Source organism: Miniopterus schreibersii (genome assembly GCF_964146895.1).
Source record: "Miniopterus schreibersii genome assembly, chromosome: 12".
Classification (NCBI taxonomy): domain Eukaryota; kingdom Metazoa; phylum Chordata; class Mammalia; order Chiroptera; family Miniopteridae; genus Miniopterus; species Miniopterus schreibersii.
In genome coordinates, this window is record NC_138112.1 from 33295536 (window position 1) to 33313254 (window position 17719).

General features: G+C 54.9%; 1 protein-coding gene across 3 annotated transcripts in view; it reads right to left on the reverse strand.

The window, feature by feature from the left end:
* The window catches only part of MYO7A (myosin VIIA), a 64138-nt gene extending 46716 nt beyond the window's left edge, over positions 1-17422 (reverse strand). For all 3 annotated transcript variants that reach the window (XM_081154844.1, XM_081154843.1, XM_081154842.1), the window contains exons 1-8: positions 17312-17422; positions 12089-12241; positions 3789-3973; positions 3155-3276; positions 2932-3074; positions 2539-2652; positions 1258-1411; positions 94-170 (exon numbers count right to left, since the gene is read on the reverse strand). In XM_081154844.1, coding sequence (XP_081010970.1) covers positions 94-170; positions 1258-1411; positions 2539-2652; positions 2932-3074; positions 3155-3276; positions 3789-3973; positions 12089-12241; positions 17312-17410 — 1047 coding nt within the window. In that variant the 5' untranslated portion in view covers positions 17411-17422. The remainder of the gene's footprint in view (positions 1-93; positions 171-1257; positions 1412-2538; positions 2653-2931; positions 3075-3154; positions 3277-3788; positions 3974-12088; positions 12242-17311) is intronic.
* Between the last annotated feature and the right edge of the window lie 297 nt (positions 17423-17719).

Consider the following 17719-nt stretch of genomic DNA (forward strand, 5'->3'; position numbering starts at 1 on the left):
GAGTCCCACATGCCCAGCCCCTGAGCCTGGAGTCAAAACTGTCCCTCTGAGAGAGACAAAAGCAGCTGTGGGGACAGAAGGCTGGGCACTGACCTCGAGCAACGATGCAGCCGTGGCCAGGGATGGGGAGAAGAGGACCTCGCAGGCATCCAGGTTTTCAAATGTTCGGGCTGTTAGCAGCAAGAGGGCACAGCTTCAGGCAAGGAAGGGTGGGCATGGGGAAAAGGGGCGGTCTAAGGGGACTGAATGCCACACCTGCACTCAGGGGCTTGCTGTGGTTAAATGCTTCTCTGGGTCAGTGTATGTTGGATGAATGTTCTCATCATGAACTATGAGCACCATGAGCATAGAAACTGTGTGTATCCAACATCTGGCTCTATGCCTGGCACCCAGGTATCAGACACTGGCAGTCATGCCCCTCCCCTCCAGCCTCTACTCCAGGCTCCCAGAACAACCCGTGGCTCCTATGAGACAGGTTTCATGAACTTGCTCAGTTTAGTGCCTGGTACTATCTGTTCTCCCCCAAATGTGCCCTGCTCCCTCAGGCCTCAGAGACTTTGCATCAACTCTTCCTTCTGCCTGGTAACCCTTTCTTCACTTCTCTTAGTCTCTCCTTTTTAGAGAGAGAGAAACATCGATTTGTTGTTACATTATTTATGCATTCTCTTAGTCTTTTAAGACTCACTAGACTATAAGCTTCTTAGAGCTGGGATTATTCATTCATTCACTAAAACTTTCCCACAGGGACAGTTTTGACTTAAGCTCAAGTCTAGGGGCCATGTGGGACAAGAGCAAAGTGGGACTTGGTGCCTGCCTCAGAGGGCCACCTCCCAGCCTGCACATAGTAGGTGACCAGGGAGTGTTAGATGAGTGAATGTGTTCTCTTTTCTAGCCTTCCCCCTTTTCTGAGGATGGCTATTTTGTCACTCACACCTTAGCATGAATTAATTAAAAAATTTAACGCCTCTCCAAGACATCTGACCTTAAAGAAGACACTAAATTTGGAAGTGGCCTTAAAGGGCCAATAGTCAACCCCCATTACAGTTTATATGTACATCTCCGTGGTAGAATTTCAGCGCAGCGAAACCACACCTGAAGCCAGGAGACCTATTCAAATCCACCACAGGTGCATTCTCCCAAAGAAGGTACATGCTGAGACAGAAACTGAGCCACCAGTATCCCCTGGACAGCTAGGTGTAACGCTGCCTGGGATCCAGTGCAGGGTTAGGGGGAGTGGGGTGCTATTCGGCCCCTCACCCTCATACTGCAGGTTTCCCAGGTGCAGGATGGAGGCCAGGAGCTTCGAGATCTCCCAGTTCTCGGTGTCGGTGAACATGAGAACCTTCATTGCAGAGCGGATGTTGGCATACTCCTGGCTGTCCTCCCGGCCCTCACAGGTTGTGCAGTTACCCTGGTGGGCAAGGGTGGGAGAGTGGGTGCAAGAGAGCATCAGGGGGGGGCCCTCACTGACAAGCCAAGCCAACCTGGGGCTCTCTGGGCACAGACCTCACCTAGTGAGACCACAACTCCTCCAGAAAGTCTAGAAAGCTCTGCCTGGGCTTCTCAAGGACACATTTCCTAGATCTAAACCCTGGATGCCCCATTTTCTCCTGAGTAAGAGGAGCTGGGTCACTGATGCCAGGCCTGGTCTGTCACCCTTCCTGGCAGGCACAGCACCAAAGCATTTCCATGCTCCCCTCAACCCATGGACACCCACCCTCAGGGACTTGAACCCCTTACCAGATGCAGCCTGGGGTGGAAGGAGCATTGACAGGGCCTGCCCCACTGTGTGTGCCTATAAGACTCGTGTGTGTGTGTGTGTGTGTGTGTGTGTGTGCAAGTGTGCCAGGCCAGGCAGCTACAGGAAGTGTCCAGGAAGACCTGTTATACCTATAACACACATGTACACACATACCTGCGCCTTTGTTGTCCCACATCCCTCAGGTGCCATTGGCTCAGTCCAGCCAGCTCCAGGCAACCAGCAATAAGGTTTCCCCAAGACTAAGGAAGCTGGTGCCCCCCAAGCCAGCCTGCAGTGTGCATGGCCACCCACTTAGTTCTGGGTGGTAGCAATAGCCCTTGGTGGTCTGCCAGCGGCAAGAGGCTGGCACAAGAGCCCTGCAATCAGCGAGCCCTCGAATACGAAGCCACAGCGACCTGCACCCTGCACTCCTGGGGGCCTGGCAGAGGTCCCAGTCTTCATGCCCTCAAAGACTCAACTAACACAGCGTATGTGTACAGGTGGGTCCGTGTGCATGTACACATAGGTGTGCGTGTTTATGTGTCCCTGGGTCTAGGACACCTACACACATTTAAAATGTGTGTCTATGGTGTGTCTTGGGCAGGTGTGTGCCCAAGTAGGGAACAGACCTTATGGCACACGCAAGCCCAGGGTGGACTGGGGCGGGTGAGGGGACAGGAGAAAGCCCACAAGGAAATTCCCACGCACGGAGCCTAGAACTAGGGAGGGGCTGGGCAGGCTGCCCCAACCCCACTAGGATGGATGGCCCCCTCCCTGGCTCCCCCACCGGGCCTCACCATAGCCAAGTAGTTATAGTCCGTGGCCTGGCCCAGGCCCAGCTTCTTCTTCTGGTCCTCACTCATGCCCTCCAGCATGCAGTAGAACACGTGGTAATTCCTTTCATCAGGGGCCTGAAAATGTGGGCACAGGTGTTAGGCGACAGGGGCAGGAGGGCAGGAGGGCAGGAGGAGGCCATCAGGAGGCCATCAGGAATCAGTCAAGAGTAGAAACATGGTTTGCTGTTTTAACAACTGGCTTTTATGAAAAAGCTCCCCTGGTGGGATTTCAGACACAGGCAAGCAGGTAGCCACCCAGGGACAACTGAGGCTATTCAGATGGTGTAAATACCACCCAGCACTGTGGCTCCGGGTCCTGTGCAGGCCCAGCTCTGTCCCCGGCCCCGGGCCCACCTGGCGACAGACGCGTGACTTCTCCAGCAGGTACTGCTCTATCTTGGCGCCCTCGATGGCACCCCGCTTGTTGAAGTGGATGTCAATGTACTTCCCGAAGCGGCTTGAGTTGTCGTTGCGGATGGTCTTGGCATTCCCGAATGCTTCAGGGTGGGTAGAGGGTCACGGGCAAGGTCAGCCCCCACCCAGCCACCCCACCCCGCCCTGGGATCCCTGGCCCTACCTTCCAGGATGGGGGTGGCCTCCAGCACCTGCTGCTCGATCCATGAGTGCTGCCCACTGATGGCAGCCAGGAACTGCAAGATCAGCTTCGTGCTCTCGGTCTTCCCTGCCCCAGACTCCCCACTGCAGAGGATTCCCAGAGAAAGGCAGGGCCTGTCACAGTCTGCATTGTCCCCCTCCCCACGGGGCTGTAGCCCAAGCTGCTTCCCTTCCCCCTCTCCCCCATCTGTGTAATGGGCTGACACTATAGACCTTCCAGGGCTGGAGGAAGGCTAAGGGAGCTCATTGCTCTGCCACAGCTGAAGGTTAGGTTCCTTCCCCTTCATTCAGACATGCACAACCTTCCACCCCTACTTGCCACAGAGCATGGTATGTATTAGATGCTGGATCATGCTCTGTCCTTTTGCACTCTGCCCAAGAAAGAACAGGATCCTGAGCTTTCAACTGACCATAACTTAACAGGAACCAGCAGTAAGTAAGGTTGGCCTCAAAAGCTAACATGAGCGTTGGTAGTATTAACAGAGATATAAGACCCAGGGAAGGGGACGTGATTATATTATGAGACATTAGCAGAAGCACATAGCTAGAGCTCTGGGGTTAGGCCTGGAGCGCCACACTGGTGCTGGGCCGCCCACCTGATGATGCAGCACTGATCACGGCTGTTGCGTTTCATGTTGAAGTAACAATTGTCGGCGATGGCGAAGATGTGCGGGGGCATCTCCCCAATCTTCTTGTTGGTGTACTGGCGGATGTGCTCTGGCGAGTAGATGGAAAGCAGCTGGTAGGGGTTCACAGCCACCAGGATGGAGCCTGTGTATGTCTGTGGATAACAAAGACCAGGGAGCTCACCACGTCCCGTGTGGGAGGCTCTGACTGTAGAAAGAGCTCAGGTCTGCCTGCTTCATCCCTCTGGAAGGGGCAGCACTGGCTTTGGAGTCACATGGCTCTGGGGTCAGAATCCTGCCTCCCTATGATCTGGGGGCAGGTCTTCAGACTGGTATTGGGTCTGGCTCAGAGTAGGGGTCAGTAACATTTGATGAAGGGAGGAAGTGAGGAGAGGGTCTCTAAGCCTTGATTTCTTTATCTTTATCTGTAAAATGGGCACAAAACAATTACTTATAACAACTAAAGAAAATTCACAGCACACTATAACTACTCCTTAAGTGCTGGCTCACTTTGCCCCCAAGCCTTGCAGCCCAAACTTCTAGAGTGAAATTCTAAACTGGATCCTTCTAGAACAGAGGGAATGGAAACAAGCCATAAAGAGCTGACGGGACTGGGGTATATGGTTTGGGGGCTGAGTGGGCCCCAGTCCCTGCAGCACTGCCCATCCTCAGACACAGAGCCCTTCTAGACATCCTGGTTAGTGCAGGCTCAGGGCCAATGCATCTCAGAGCGCCTTCTGGGGACCCCTCTCTGTGGGCTCCTTTCTTAGTGCACAGAATGCCCACCTGTGTGCAAAATTTCCTGCTGTGGGCCCAGCCCTGCCACTCAAGGGACAACAAGGCCACCAAAACACAGTGAAGCACTTCGGGGTTACTGCTCCCTCCTCCTGCCCCTTCCCACCCCAACCTGAAAAAGTCAGTCTGAGACTAATTGGTGATGGATGTGTTGACATCTGGGCTTAGACAGGCTGAAGAAAGATGTGATCTCATAGGGGAGGTGACAGTCCCACCCATCCCCTCCAGCCTAGGGCTTAGTGCCACAGCCATGCCCCAGCAGCCTCAGCCCAAGGTGGCCATGTAGGAAAGGCACTGCTGCTGGCAGGGAAAACGCCCACCCCGGGGGCCAGGTGTGGTGGCTCAAAGCCCTGGGCTGAGCGCCTGACACCCTGGATCCAGTCCTGGCTCTGCAGCTCTGGGGTAGGAGACCTGGCCTGGCACCACCCTTCTCTGTGCCCCGCAGGACTCTCCTCTCCCTCCCGGGCTCTTCCTTCAAGCAGCCCATGCCAGAGGCAGCTGAGCCTCACCGTGCTGACCAACTGACAGTGCTCAAGAGCCCAAGCAGGGAGAGACAGGGCAGGACCGGGGAACAGGGGGGCTGAAGGGGAGCGGGGAGGCCAAGTGCAGAGCAGGCTCTGTGCCGCACTCACCCACCCGCCACAGCTGGTCGGAGGTTGGAAACTGGTCAGTGGGGAACAGGGAGATAAGGTCCTTCTCCACCAACAACACCCCACACAGCCCAGGGCTGGGCTAGCTTCTCAGAGCAGAACCTGCCGACACCCCAGCATCTTCCCCTACAGCTCAGCCCTGCCCGGCTGTGGGACCAGCTGGACTCTGGTCCCTGGGTGGGGGAGTGACCACAAAGAAAAGCCCTTTGGCAGATCACTTTGAGTCATTTAGCCTGAGTTTGCTCATCTGTAAAAGTGGGGGATGGTTCACATCCACCTCCCAGGCTATTGTGAAGACAAAAGGGCATGACCTTTGCCAGGCGCCTGGGGCAGAGCGGCTGTCCTTTCCTCTTTATACCTCCTTCATAAGGCGAAGCTCAGCCGCCTGGCCGGTGACCCACAGAGCATGGCCGGCTCCATGCGGTCATTCAGGACCCCTTCTCTGCGGCACTCAGCTGGCAGCAAGACACTGGGGGCCAGGAAGGGAAAACCTGGGGCTGTGGGAGCTCAGAGGAGGCCCATGTGAGAGGGGGGTCGAGGCCTCTCAGTGGGACTCAAGCACAGAAGCATGAAAGGGCGTGACATTTGGGAGGTCTGCGGGAGAAAGGTCGCCCTGGCAGCTGTGGGAAGATGAATAGCAGCCGCAGAGGCTGGAGGCAGAGACAGTATTTCAGACCTAATGACCCAGTCACCGGGAGGGGAGTCAGAGCCAGAGGTGGCCTGAGAGCAGGCTCCGTGACCCAGGGTGGGGAAAGGGCAATGCCAGAGAGGGCCAAGGGCATTCAGAGACACCAGGAACAGCCTTCCCAGGCCTGGGCCTCGACCCCCTTCTCCCACAAGGGCTTCCATGGCCCTCTCCACTGTGCCCACAGTCCAGAGGGCCCTCCTGAGCACCAGGCCTCTCAGTCCCCTGCCTCCTGGATGTTCCCACTTGATGTCCACCTGCCTGTCCAGAGCAGAGCTCCTCTCCCTTCCAAGCCTGCTCCTCCTCAGCCTTGCAGCTCAGCCAGCAATGCCACCACCATTCTTCACCAGGCAGGGCAGGACCTGGGAGTCCCCTCGACACCTCCCTCTCCTTCCTACCAGCCCACCTCTCTCCATCAGCATGGACACCCCCTGGCCAGGCACCTCCCTCCTGGGCTCCAAGTTCCACACTGCCTCCTACCATCTATCTTCTACTGCAAGCAGGGTCAGCTTTTTAAATGTCTGAGCACGTTGGCAACTCCTGAAAACCCTCAGGTGGCTTCCCATGGCCTCAAGACAAAGTCCATATCCTTTCCCTGCCCACAAGACCCCGAGCCCTGGCCCTCGCCAGCTGCACCTCACAGCCAGAGGCTCCCTCCATATTAAACACCTCACTTAAAAACCTCATACTCCATCCTCTGTCCTTCACCCAGCTAATTCCTGCCCATCTTTCCTGTCCAAGCTGAGATGAGGCCCCTGCAGGCAGCCGGGCACCCTCCTGTGTGACCCATCACAGCTCTTCACCTGGCCCACCTGACCCTGTAATTCTGGTCCAAGGCCCTGCCCCCAGCCTTGCTCTCCCCTATACCCTGCACAGCACATAGGACGCTCAGCAAATGTGTGCTGACTAACTGAAAGGGCGACTACATTAATGGGTGAAGAAAGTACCTGCTGCCCAGGAAATAGCAGGGAAGGGAGCTCAGGGGACAAGCCTGTCAGCAACACTGAGGCAGCCCTACATACACTGGTGGGAAGGATGGCCCGGACACGTACGTGGCTAGTGGAAAAGCACAGAACAGTGTGGGAACATGCTACAGGCTGGGTAGACAAGAATTTTTAATCGTATATATATTTCTTACACCATATATATGATGTATATACATATACAGTCAGCCCTCTGCATCCACGGGTTCCCCATCTTTGGATTCAACCAAACACGGATCAAAAATATTTGGGGGGGTTACATTGTTGCTGACGTACTATGTAGTTAGGCCTATGATGGTGGGGTCTGGACTGAACATGTACAGACTTTTTATTGCCCTTGTTGCCCTAAACAATGCAGTGTAACAACTATTTACATAGCATTTACATTGTATTAGGTATTATAAGTAATCTAGAGATGATTTAAAGTATACAGGAGGATGTGTGTGGGTTATATGCAACGACTACACCTTTTTGTTATTGTTAATTCTCACCTGAGGATATTTTTTCCATTGATTTTTGAGAGAGTGGAAGGGAGGGAGGGAGAGAGCGAGGGAGGGAGCAGAGAGAGGGAGAAACATCGATGTGAGAGACACATCGACTGGTTGCCTCCTGCACAGGCCCCGACTGGGGGTGGGGATTGAACCTGCAACCCAGGTGTGTGCCCTTGACAGGCAATCGAACCCCTGACCCTTCAGTGCACAGGCTGATGCTCTAACCACTGAGCAACGCCGGCCAGGGCCAGGGCAATGCTACACCTTTTTATACAAGGGACTTGAGCAACCTGGATTTTGGTATTGGCTGGTGGTCCTGAAGCCAATCCCCTGTGTAGACCAAGGGATGACCTATACATATATCCATCACAGGCCTTCATCTGGCCCGCCTGACCCCATGATTCACAGTGAGGACAGATGGTAGGAGCAGTGTGGAACCCGGGAGCCGGGGAGGGAGAGATATATAGCCTTCCTTTTGGAGGATAGATTAGAAATTAACGGCTGTGGTTCTCTGCGTGGCAGAAGGAAAAAGTTCTAATTTGTAGCACATATACCCATTTCAAAACAAATAATAAACACAAGGCCTCTTCCTTCAGGGGGAGGACCCTCCCCGGCAGAAGGACAAAAACACACCAACCGCCAGGAAGTTCCCTGTCGGGTTCAAAAGTGCACTTTGCAACTTGCACTCCGTCTCCCCCTTAGCTCCTCAGAAGGCCACTGAGAGGTGTAGTCACATTCCCTTCTCGGGAGAACTGAGCCTCCGAGAAGGGGAGGACTTCAAGCTCACACAGCAGATAAGCAGGGACTGGGATGAGCAAGGGACCGTGGCAGCAGAGCCCCAGCTCCCTCCTTCCCACCTGGACTTCCCCAAATCTGAGGATGCACCTTGGGGACTGTGGAGCTGCTGCTGGGGAAGGGGAGGCGCGGGGTGGTGGGGAGCAAGAGGCTTGACCACTGCTAGCAGGGAGACCCAGGCTTGCCTGCCCCTCTGGGCCTCAGTGCCCAGCCATCCCGAGACACTCAGCACTGCTTCCTGAGCCCTCTGGCTCTCTCTCTCCGAGAGTCCACAGTCAGCAGACAGTTAATGCCCACCTACCCAGCACAGGTCTCTTGCTCAAGTCTCCAGTAATAAAACCTGCCCTGTGGGGCCATGGGCTGGGCTGGAGGACAGATAAGGACCATTCCCGAGCCTTGAGCACAGCACACAAGTCCTAAGGGGCCTCCAAGTCTCCTGGGGAGACCAGGGGGCCTCCCTGGGGCCAGAGACGATGTGGCAGGAATCGATTTTTTCAAGCTTCACCTCCTCCGGGAAGCCCTCAGGCTGGCCAGCCTGCGGCCTCTACCTTAGCAGATCATGGAAACCAAAACACACATCCTAGGACACACATACCTTCCCAAAGTCACAGAGGTGTCCACCCAAGGAGTCTCACTGTGCCAGCGAGAAGGCTGTGATGAGAGAGTGGCAGAGACTCTGCAGAGGCCACATGCCAAAACCTGGACCCAGGCTTCTAGACCTCTGTTCAACATCACGAAGTCCTGGGTCCCCATCAGCCCTGCCACCTCTCCCCTGCAGAGCCCAGGGACAGCCCCTGGCCTCTGCCACCATCCAGTGAGAGATTTCTAGGTGTTCTCTGGGGTCCCTCTCCTATTTTTGGCCCTGGGGTACTGTGTCCCCCAGGCTCTTGGGGGGCGGGCCAGCTGGAGCAGGCAAGCCCAGGGCAGACAGTCAGGGACAGGGTGTCTCCCCTGCTCATGACTGTGAGTGGTGTGGTAATCTGAGGAAATCCTGGGTGTATGGGGCTGTGCTCAGGGTAACCCAAGCCATGAAGTGACCAGGGGTTGCCATGGTTAGGGACAGGTACGGTTTCTGAGTGGGACAATGGCCCAACTGCTTCTTCAAAGCCCTGCTGTACTCCTGCATCATCCACCCAGTCACAGGATCCTGGAGCCCTCAAGTGGAGGAAACCTCCTTGAGCCCTGCAATTCTTAGAGCAACTCTCCAGACACCCAGAATCTTAGGCCCGCGGACCATCGGAGCTGGGATCTTCCAGGTGCCCTGGCTGGGTTTTCTGACCATAGCCTCTGAATAAGAAGGCAGCTTAGACACATGCCTCCTCTCGGCTCCGTCCCTTGTCCCCTCCCAGTCGCCTCTCCCTCTCCCAGAAAAGTGGTCAGAAAGGTAACTAGTGACACATCTAATGAGGCAAATGGTGCAGATTTTGGAATTTTCTGGAGAATCTATAAACGTCTGGAGTTCTTTCCTTTGACCCCCCTAGTCAGCCTACTCAAGGACACAATGTCCAGGCTGCTCCGCTAGCTGCCAGCCAATCAGTCTCCCCCCTAAAACTTCACAAACAGGATTCACTGACCCCGGACTGTCTGACATTTTCCACCCCCAACCCTTATGAATCCTGTTTTTGCCTTTGTTCCTTGATTCAGGCTACTAACCACCTCCCTCCCACGAGAGGAACCAGTGTGTCTGAGAAAAAAACCAAACTGTGTGAGAAATAACCACCTCCATGCCTCTGAGTGATTCTCAGACATGGTCTGAGGGTCCCCAGTGGAGACAACGCCCATCTCACTCAGCTCCTCCCTGTGAGGGGCTCCCAGCACCCTGACAGGGACCAGGTCAGGAAATGAGCTCTGACAGTGGCCTCCAGCAGCTGGGCAGCTCCCTGCTAACCTCAGACCCAACGCCAGACTCCACCCAGCAGGAGTGATGGCCACGGAGAGCCTCAGGACCCTCCTGTGTCCACCCGCCATCCAGGGAGAGAGCAAGGAGGGAACTGCCAACAGCTGGGTGCAGATTCCTGGGGTATCTCTGGCCTTGGCTCGAGTTCTAGTCCCCCCCCCCGTTGAGTGACACTGCTCGTGTCCGGGGGTGCCATCTCTGCCCTGCCCCACTGTGGGCGAGGGAAAGAGTGAGGGGCTTTGTCAGTGCAAAGGGGCTTCCTGCGACAGTGGCTTGCTGTGCCTGTGCAATGGATGACGTAAAGGGACCAGACACAGGCTCTCCTTGGGCGTCTGAAGCCCAGAGGGACCCAGAGTGGGGAGGGTGGCAGAGGGCCTCCTTAGCAGATGAGGGGCCACAATGCCAGGGCCCTTGCTGTGATTCCTCAGGGACAACCCTGGACTCCCTCAGACTCCCACCCTGATTCCTTGGCTCCCCTTCAGAGTCCTGACAACCTGAGTGAGTGACTGTGCCGTTCACTCACCGGGCGTGGTCCTGCCTCCTGCCCTCTATCCATGCAGTGCCCTTTCCTGAATGCCATCTCTACCAGCCTACCTCACCTACCTCCAGGAACCCCACCATTCTCCTCAAGCTGAGAGTGACACCTCACTCCTACAAATCCCTTGGAACCTTCTCTGCACTTCTCTCAGGCTCTCATCACCCCACATGCCCCCCAAGCATGCCCTCCACACCAGCTTGCCCAGGGCCTGGGGACCAGCCCTCAAGGGGCTCCCTCTGCTCTCTGCCTGTTGCTGCACATCCAGTTACCTTCACCCATGAGCTGCTTGAGGGAGGGGCTGGGTCAGAGCCATGCTGTGACCCCAACGCACAGCCGTGGGCCTGGCTAAACCCTGTAAACCTTGTGGAATCTCAGTTTTCCTGTCTGTAAAATGGGGCTATTGGACTAGATCAGCAATGCTGAGTGTGGCCCAAAGATCTCTGAAGATCCCCAGACCCTTTCAGGAAGTCAGCAAGGTCTTTTCTTTTCCACCCAACTACCAGTGAGGCCAGATTTTCTTCATACACTTCAACCAAAACAATAGCACATCAGAGTGGATGCGAAACAGATATGAGAATCCAGGTGTCTTCCATTAAAGCCAGACATTAAAGATATTTGAAAATACTGTAAAACAAAGTCACTCTTCTCACTACTTGGGGGGGGGGGGGCAAGTATAGTTCTTTTTCATGAAAACATGCTATAATAGATTTTTATGGTTATTTTTAAATGAATTAATAAAATTTTAAAGGTTCCCACTTTTAACTTCTAATGTAGTAAATATCAATCAATATCACCTACATAAATATACTTTGGGGTTCATAATAATTTTTAAGAGGATAAAGGGTTCCTGGGGCCAAAAAGTGTGAGAACCTTGGGACTAAGTGATCACCAAGGGCCCTTCTTGTTCTGATGACCTCAGCCCACCTCCTGGGATCAGCTCAGTCCTGTCTGAGCGAGACTGTCTGTATTTGTCCTCTTGAGTTTCAGGGTGGAGTGCGGGCCTGTGTTTGACTGGTTATGATGATGAGGTTTGGGGGAGGGAGGTCAAGGAGCATGTTCCCTCCTCCATCCCCTGCCCGAGGATACAGACTCCCAACCCATCCTCTCTTGACCTTGAGGACCGAACAATAGGCCCAGACCCCACAGCAGACCCAGAAGGGGCGGCAGTTCCCTGTCTCCGAGCAAAGCACTGAGCCTCTCACCAACTCCGCCCCGGCTTCCCGGTGGTTTCAAAACCTACAGAGGCACATGAACCTGTGCTGCAAACTGCCTCCTTCCCCAGCCACAGACCACAGGCCACGGCCCAAAGGATGAGGCAGACTGAGGGATACAGGCAGAGGATCCCTGGCCCCTGGCCGCAGCAGGCCTGGCCGGCTCAGGCTAGGCCCCTGGGCAGCGCAGGCGGGCTGGGGCAGGCTGGGCAGGGCGGCGCTCACATAGATGAGGTGGTCCCGGTAGCGGATGAGCAGGTTGCGCAGGATGCCAGCCTCATTGAGGTCCCCCAGGCGGATCATGTCCTCCACGCCATGGACCGATGTGGGGTGCATGGGCTTGATGTGCGTGACCTTCTGTGGGGTGATCCAGTGTTCCTGCGGGGTAGGCACAGAAGCTAATGTCAGGTTGCTCTCCTGAATCCCAGGCTGCGCCCTGCTGGGGAAAAGGCCCTGGGAGGAAATGTACCCCCTGTCTGTGGGACCCTGGTAAGGGTTCTGTTCTCTTCTGCGGCCAAACGCAGTCAGTACTAACAGGTCTGAGTCCACGAGGATAGTACTGCCGACCCCCAACCATGGGCCTCTCCTCCTCTTAGGGATTCTCTCTGCAGACCGAAGAGATAGGCAGGCCAGGGACTTTGTCCCCACCTTACGGTTGTCATAAAGGGGATTAGAGAACCCAGGCACTTTGCAGGATGGGATGGAAAGTGTAATGCATGGAGTTAGCCTTGGTTTCAAAGCTAGCCTCAGATCAACAAATGCACAAGAAGTAACCTCAAATAGTTCCAAGAATAGAGCTATAGACACAAAGGATGGAGAATCACCAGGGGAGCTACTTTAGACAGTGTCATCAGGGACCACCTCTCAGAGGAGGTGCCAGTTAAGCTGAGATCTGAATGATAAGAAAGAGACCCTGTAAAAGGTGGAATTCCCTGGGAGAGGAAATTCCAGGGCCAGGGAACAGCAAAAGCAAAGGCTCTGAGGCTGGGGAAGGAGGGCAGTAGCAGTGGGGATGGGGAGAAGTGGACCCATTCGGGGTATTTTTCATAGGGCTTGTTGATGTATGTGGAGCAGGGAAGCTTTTAGTGGTTTTTAAACCTACAGAGGCACATGAACCTGTGCTACAGACTGTCTCCTTCCCCAGCCACAGTTTCTGCTTTGAGCTAAAGCAGAAACCAGGAGATTGCCCTCTGGCTCCCCCTACTCTTCCCTGCAATATTCCCTGCTGCCACCGGGTGGCAGACGGTGGAGCATCTGGTCAACAGCATTGGCTCTTCCAACAATCTTGCAAAGCCCCGGTTTCCTCCCAGTGCTGGAAAACCTCCCCTCCCCCTGGTAGTCTTCAGCACCTTCTGCTCACAATCCCAGCCCTCCAGGGAAGGGAGTCTGACCTGTGCTCTGAGGTGCGGCCACAACCTGAGTCAAGCACCCCCAGACCTCTGAAGCCCCCTCCCTCTTTCCAAATGTTAGAACCCTGGGAGACTCAGGACCTGGCAGGGACCTGCCTTTTGGGGGTAGGGTAAAGAGGACCTCTCCACCACCTTCCAGCTCAAGCCCTCAGGCTTGCTGAGCAGGTGTGATGCACATGTCATGAATTCTCACATCTGATTCTCCTCCAGGTCCCCTCCAACCCCAGCACCTAGACCTTAGCAGGAATCTGGGCGTCAGCTCTCCCATCCCTCCTCACCCCCAACCTAACTGGTCACCCACTCTTACCCAGTCAACCTTCTAAAGTGCCCTCCTTGGCAATCTCAAGCCCCTCCCCTGATCCAGACGACCAGCTCTCACCTGGTCGCTGCCCCTTGCTGTCCTCCACCTCCCCTCCAGCACTCCCCTCCGACCCCTCATCCCTGGGAGTTGCCTCAAGCACCAGTCTGATCCCACCACTCTGGGCTTTGAGCGCTTCTCTGACTCCCTCGCACTTTTCAGCCTGGCATTCAAGGGCCAGCATGAGCTGGACACAGGGACTGCTACCCTTCGCTCCAGTTATCCCTGTAGTTCCAAACCAGGGAAGGTGGGTGTCCACTTTCCCAAACACATCTGTGACCTTGCTTGTGCTATCCCCTCTACCTTCTTTCCACTCAGCCTTTGAGGCTCAGCTCAGATGTTCCCCAGTTTTTAAAGCTTTCCTTGACCCCGTTGCCCACCCTCACATGCTCCACCTGTACCCCCCCACCCACCCCAAGCAGGGTTCAGGGCCTCCTTTGGGTTGCCATGTTGCCTAGGTCTCCCACTGCAAGGCAGTGGTCACCCTGGGTTGCCATTGTCTGAGTGCTGACCTCCCACTTTGCCCCAAGGCTGGATGTTCCTGGAGGCCAGACTCTTGTTTGCTGTATCCCTTCCACAGTGCCTCATACAGGGACCGGACACATATGACATAGCAAGGAATCTCTAATGGGACAGATGGCCAGCTGGTGATCACTGAAGACCAGGTATGAATTAGAAACAGAAGTCCTAGTCATGGGGAGACCCCAGAGGTCTCTTATTCCAATCCCCTCACTTCACATGAGAGAACCGGACAAGAGTAAGGTGGTAGCCTGCATAAGGCCCTCAGAAGGTTCAGGGACAGGGACAGTCATTGCCCAAAACTCCAGTTTCCCTGGCATTTCATGGCACCTCCTGGGCCAAGAGCAATTCAATCCAGGTCAGGCCCTCACACAGCTCTCCCAAGGCATGAATGGGCCAGGTAGTGAGATTGAAGAACACACCTGGACTTTCCAATCCCAAGTGGAACATTCCTCTCCCCCAGGCACCCTATTTCCTCATAAAAGCTGATCCAGTTGGAAAATTCCTTCTGCCTGGTCCTTGCTCACTGACTGGGTCCTAGGTTCCAGTGTGGGCCAGAGGGAGGGGACTCCTGGGTAGGCTGTCTGCCTTCCTCACTCAACCCCAAATTCTGGTCTCATAATTCTTCCCCCTAACAGTTCAGCACAGAGATAAGAGGTGGCTCAGCCACTGCATGACCCTATAATCCTGTGCATGTCATTGCTTCCCTGAGCCTCCATGACCTCACCTGTGAAATGGGAATTAGAATAACAATCCCTTCTTGGAAATGTTGGGAGATTAACTGCTACAATAAAAGCCGACCTTTGTTTTCTCCTGCTAGGTCTGAAAAGCCCTGGTGCTGGGTAATTGCTCAACCAGTGCTGGACATTATGATTCCTCATGACAGAATGACCAGGAGCTGTTTCACAGTGAGGAGTCACATTCCTGCCCAGTCAAATGGCAGAGCCCAGCCTCTCCCCACCCTTTTCCAGCTGAGAGGTCAGTACCCCTCAGATCAATGTCCACAGGCACCTACAACATGGACCAAAGTGTAACCTGGGCAGAAACCAAGGCCTGGCCCTACAGGGATAACAGAAGGTGAAAGAGGGAGAGAAAGATCATGGCCAATTCCAGGGACTGTGACACATTTGGAAAAGAGCTGACCTGGCAGGCACTGAGCTCAGCAAGACAGGGACCACCTGCTATGTAGAGGAAGGGAGGGAGGGGTGCATCTGGGAGTGGAAACGGCTTGGGCAAAGGCAGTGTTAAGATTCCAGTGAGGACTGGGACCACAACCTTTCATTTATTCGTTCATTCATTCATTCATTCATTCAGCAAGTCTTTATGGAGAACATTTTCTGGGCAGACCCTTTGTTGAGCTCTGAGGAACCGGACGTGAGTCACCTGGTCCCTACTCTCAAGTTGAAGGAGTCTATGGGAAGACAGAGGGATGAAAGAGATGGCCTGGAAAGATGAAGAGGGCATGAGAGTGAGAAAGGCTCGGGTAAGAGGAGGCCAGAAACCCCCAGCACCCAATTCCACTGAGGCCAACCCAACCTCCCTAACCTGCTCCAGGCCAGCCAGTCATGGCCTTCCCCACTCTGCAGCCCCCACTCTCAGGGCCTTCGTGGGGGTGGGTGGGAAGGGACCTCTGAGATCCGGTGACACAGTTACGGGACACCATCTGACATGCAACATGACCCAAGTGAAACTCAAGCCTGTAGGCAGAGTCCCTGGGTCCCACCCTGGAGGCTGCCGGCAGGTTAGTGGGCCTGTTTGTGCTGCCAGGCCCCGTTCTGGGGCTGCAACCTCACAGTGGCTTCCTGGAGAGTGTGTGAACTGGAGCCTCCGGAATTATATTGCAGGTACTCCTAAACCCAGGGGACAAAAGCTGAGTCCCTAAATTGCCACTGAGATATTGGGAGGGGAACTGAATACACAGAGGCCAGAGGTCCTGGGTCCTAATCCCAGCACCATCACTTACAAGCTGTATGACTAGTTCTGGTGGTTCCTCTCTGGCCTCAGTTTCCCCTGGGGTAACAGTGGCTGCCCTCCCTGCCTGTGACAGATGCTGTGACGACCCAAAGACAGAACTGGGTCAAAGGGCTGTGCAGACCCTGACGAGGGTGTCCGGGAGCTGGAAGGATACCAGGGATGCCCCTAGCCCTCCATGTCCATTACCAGGCCTCCAGGGTCCTAAGCCCTTCCCTTGCCCTGCAGAGCCTTCTGCTCCAAGTCCCTGTACCCTCTTTCTCCCCATCGGACTAGGAGGCTAAGACAAGGACTCAGTCCCATCTCTGTGTCCCCAGCTCAGGAAATAGCACTGAGCACAACCCAAATTATGGTGGAACTGAATCTCCCTGGGGCCCTCATGTCCCTGCTAAGTAGCAGCCCTGTTCTCTGCACCACATCCACATGTTCCCATGCACACACACACACATAATACACATGCATGCATTCAGAGGCCCCAGTCTTCCCCTCTGAGGCCTCATCCAGACCACCCACCTTCCTCAGACCTTTCCTTCCCTCCCCAAAGCCCCATCTCACTACCTATCAACTCACACTTCCCGTGTTCCTTCCCTTCGGGGCCATGAGAGATAAAGGGTTAATCTGAGAGGCTGATTCCCAAGGGCATCAAGGTAGACAATGAATTCACACAATGCTGTAACCAATAGACAGACTCTCACTTTACTGAGGAGCTCTCCATGTGTGATCTCACTTGGGGGTCAACACCCTGTGAGATAGTTCCTATTAACCCCATTTTACAGAAGAAAGAACAGAGGCTCAGGAGGAAGAGAGACTTGGCAAAGCTTGCATAGCTAGTAAGTGGGCAGGATGGAATTTGAACCTAGTCTGTCTGACCCTGAAGCACGCTCATGGCCGAGGAGCCCCCAGCCTGGAGTCACCCCCTGCGGCGTCCATATACACACGCCCGCACAGACCCAGGTCTCTAATGCTAGACAGAGTGGACCATGCGTGTGGAAACAGAACAGGTAGCCTGGGGCAGAAGGGCAAGGGCCCTCTCATATGGCGGTGGGGGAAACTTAATGGGGGGGAGGGTGAGAGGCAGAAGTGAGGGCACCACTTGCACCCCCTCGAAGGGGTCACTGCGTGGTCCCTGGCCCCTATCAGCCTGTGTCCTCCCCAAGGCATGGGGGCGGGGGAAGACAGGGGGCTACTCACATTGCCTTCATCGTCCACCACCTGGATCTGCCCAGAGTCACAGAGCTTCACCACCGCCCCGATGGGCACATCGAACTCCTGCCCGGATCTCAGATCCATCCAGACATAGTCCCCCTGTGGGTGAGAGATAATCCCAGGCCGAGTGAGCAAGGATGGGGCTCGGGAGCCCCCTCTAAACAATCGTGTGACCGACCCCTACCACCACGAGAGACTTTTGTGCTAACCAAAGGAGAAGGAAGAAAAGGGTACTCGGACTTGTTGGAAGCCATTTGGTGCCAGGCCTTGGGCTGGGTATGCATGCAATATCATCAACGGGTCCTCTGTAGCAGCATTGCTGTCCCCATTTTACAGATAAGTAAGCAGAGGCTCAAAGAGAAGAGCCAAGATTACACAGCTGGGCAGCTTTAA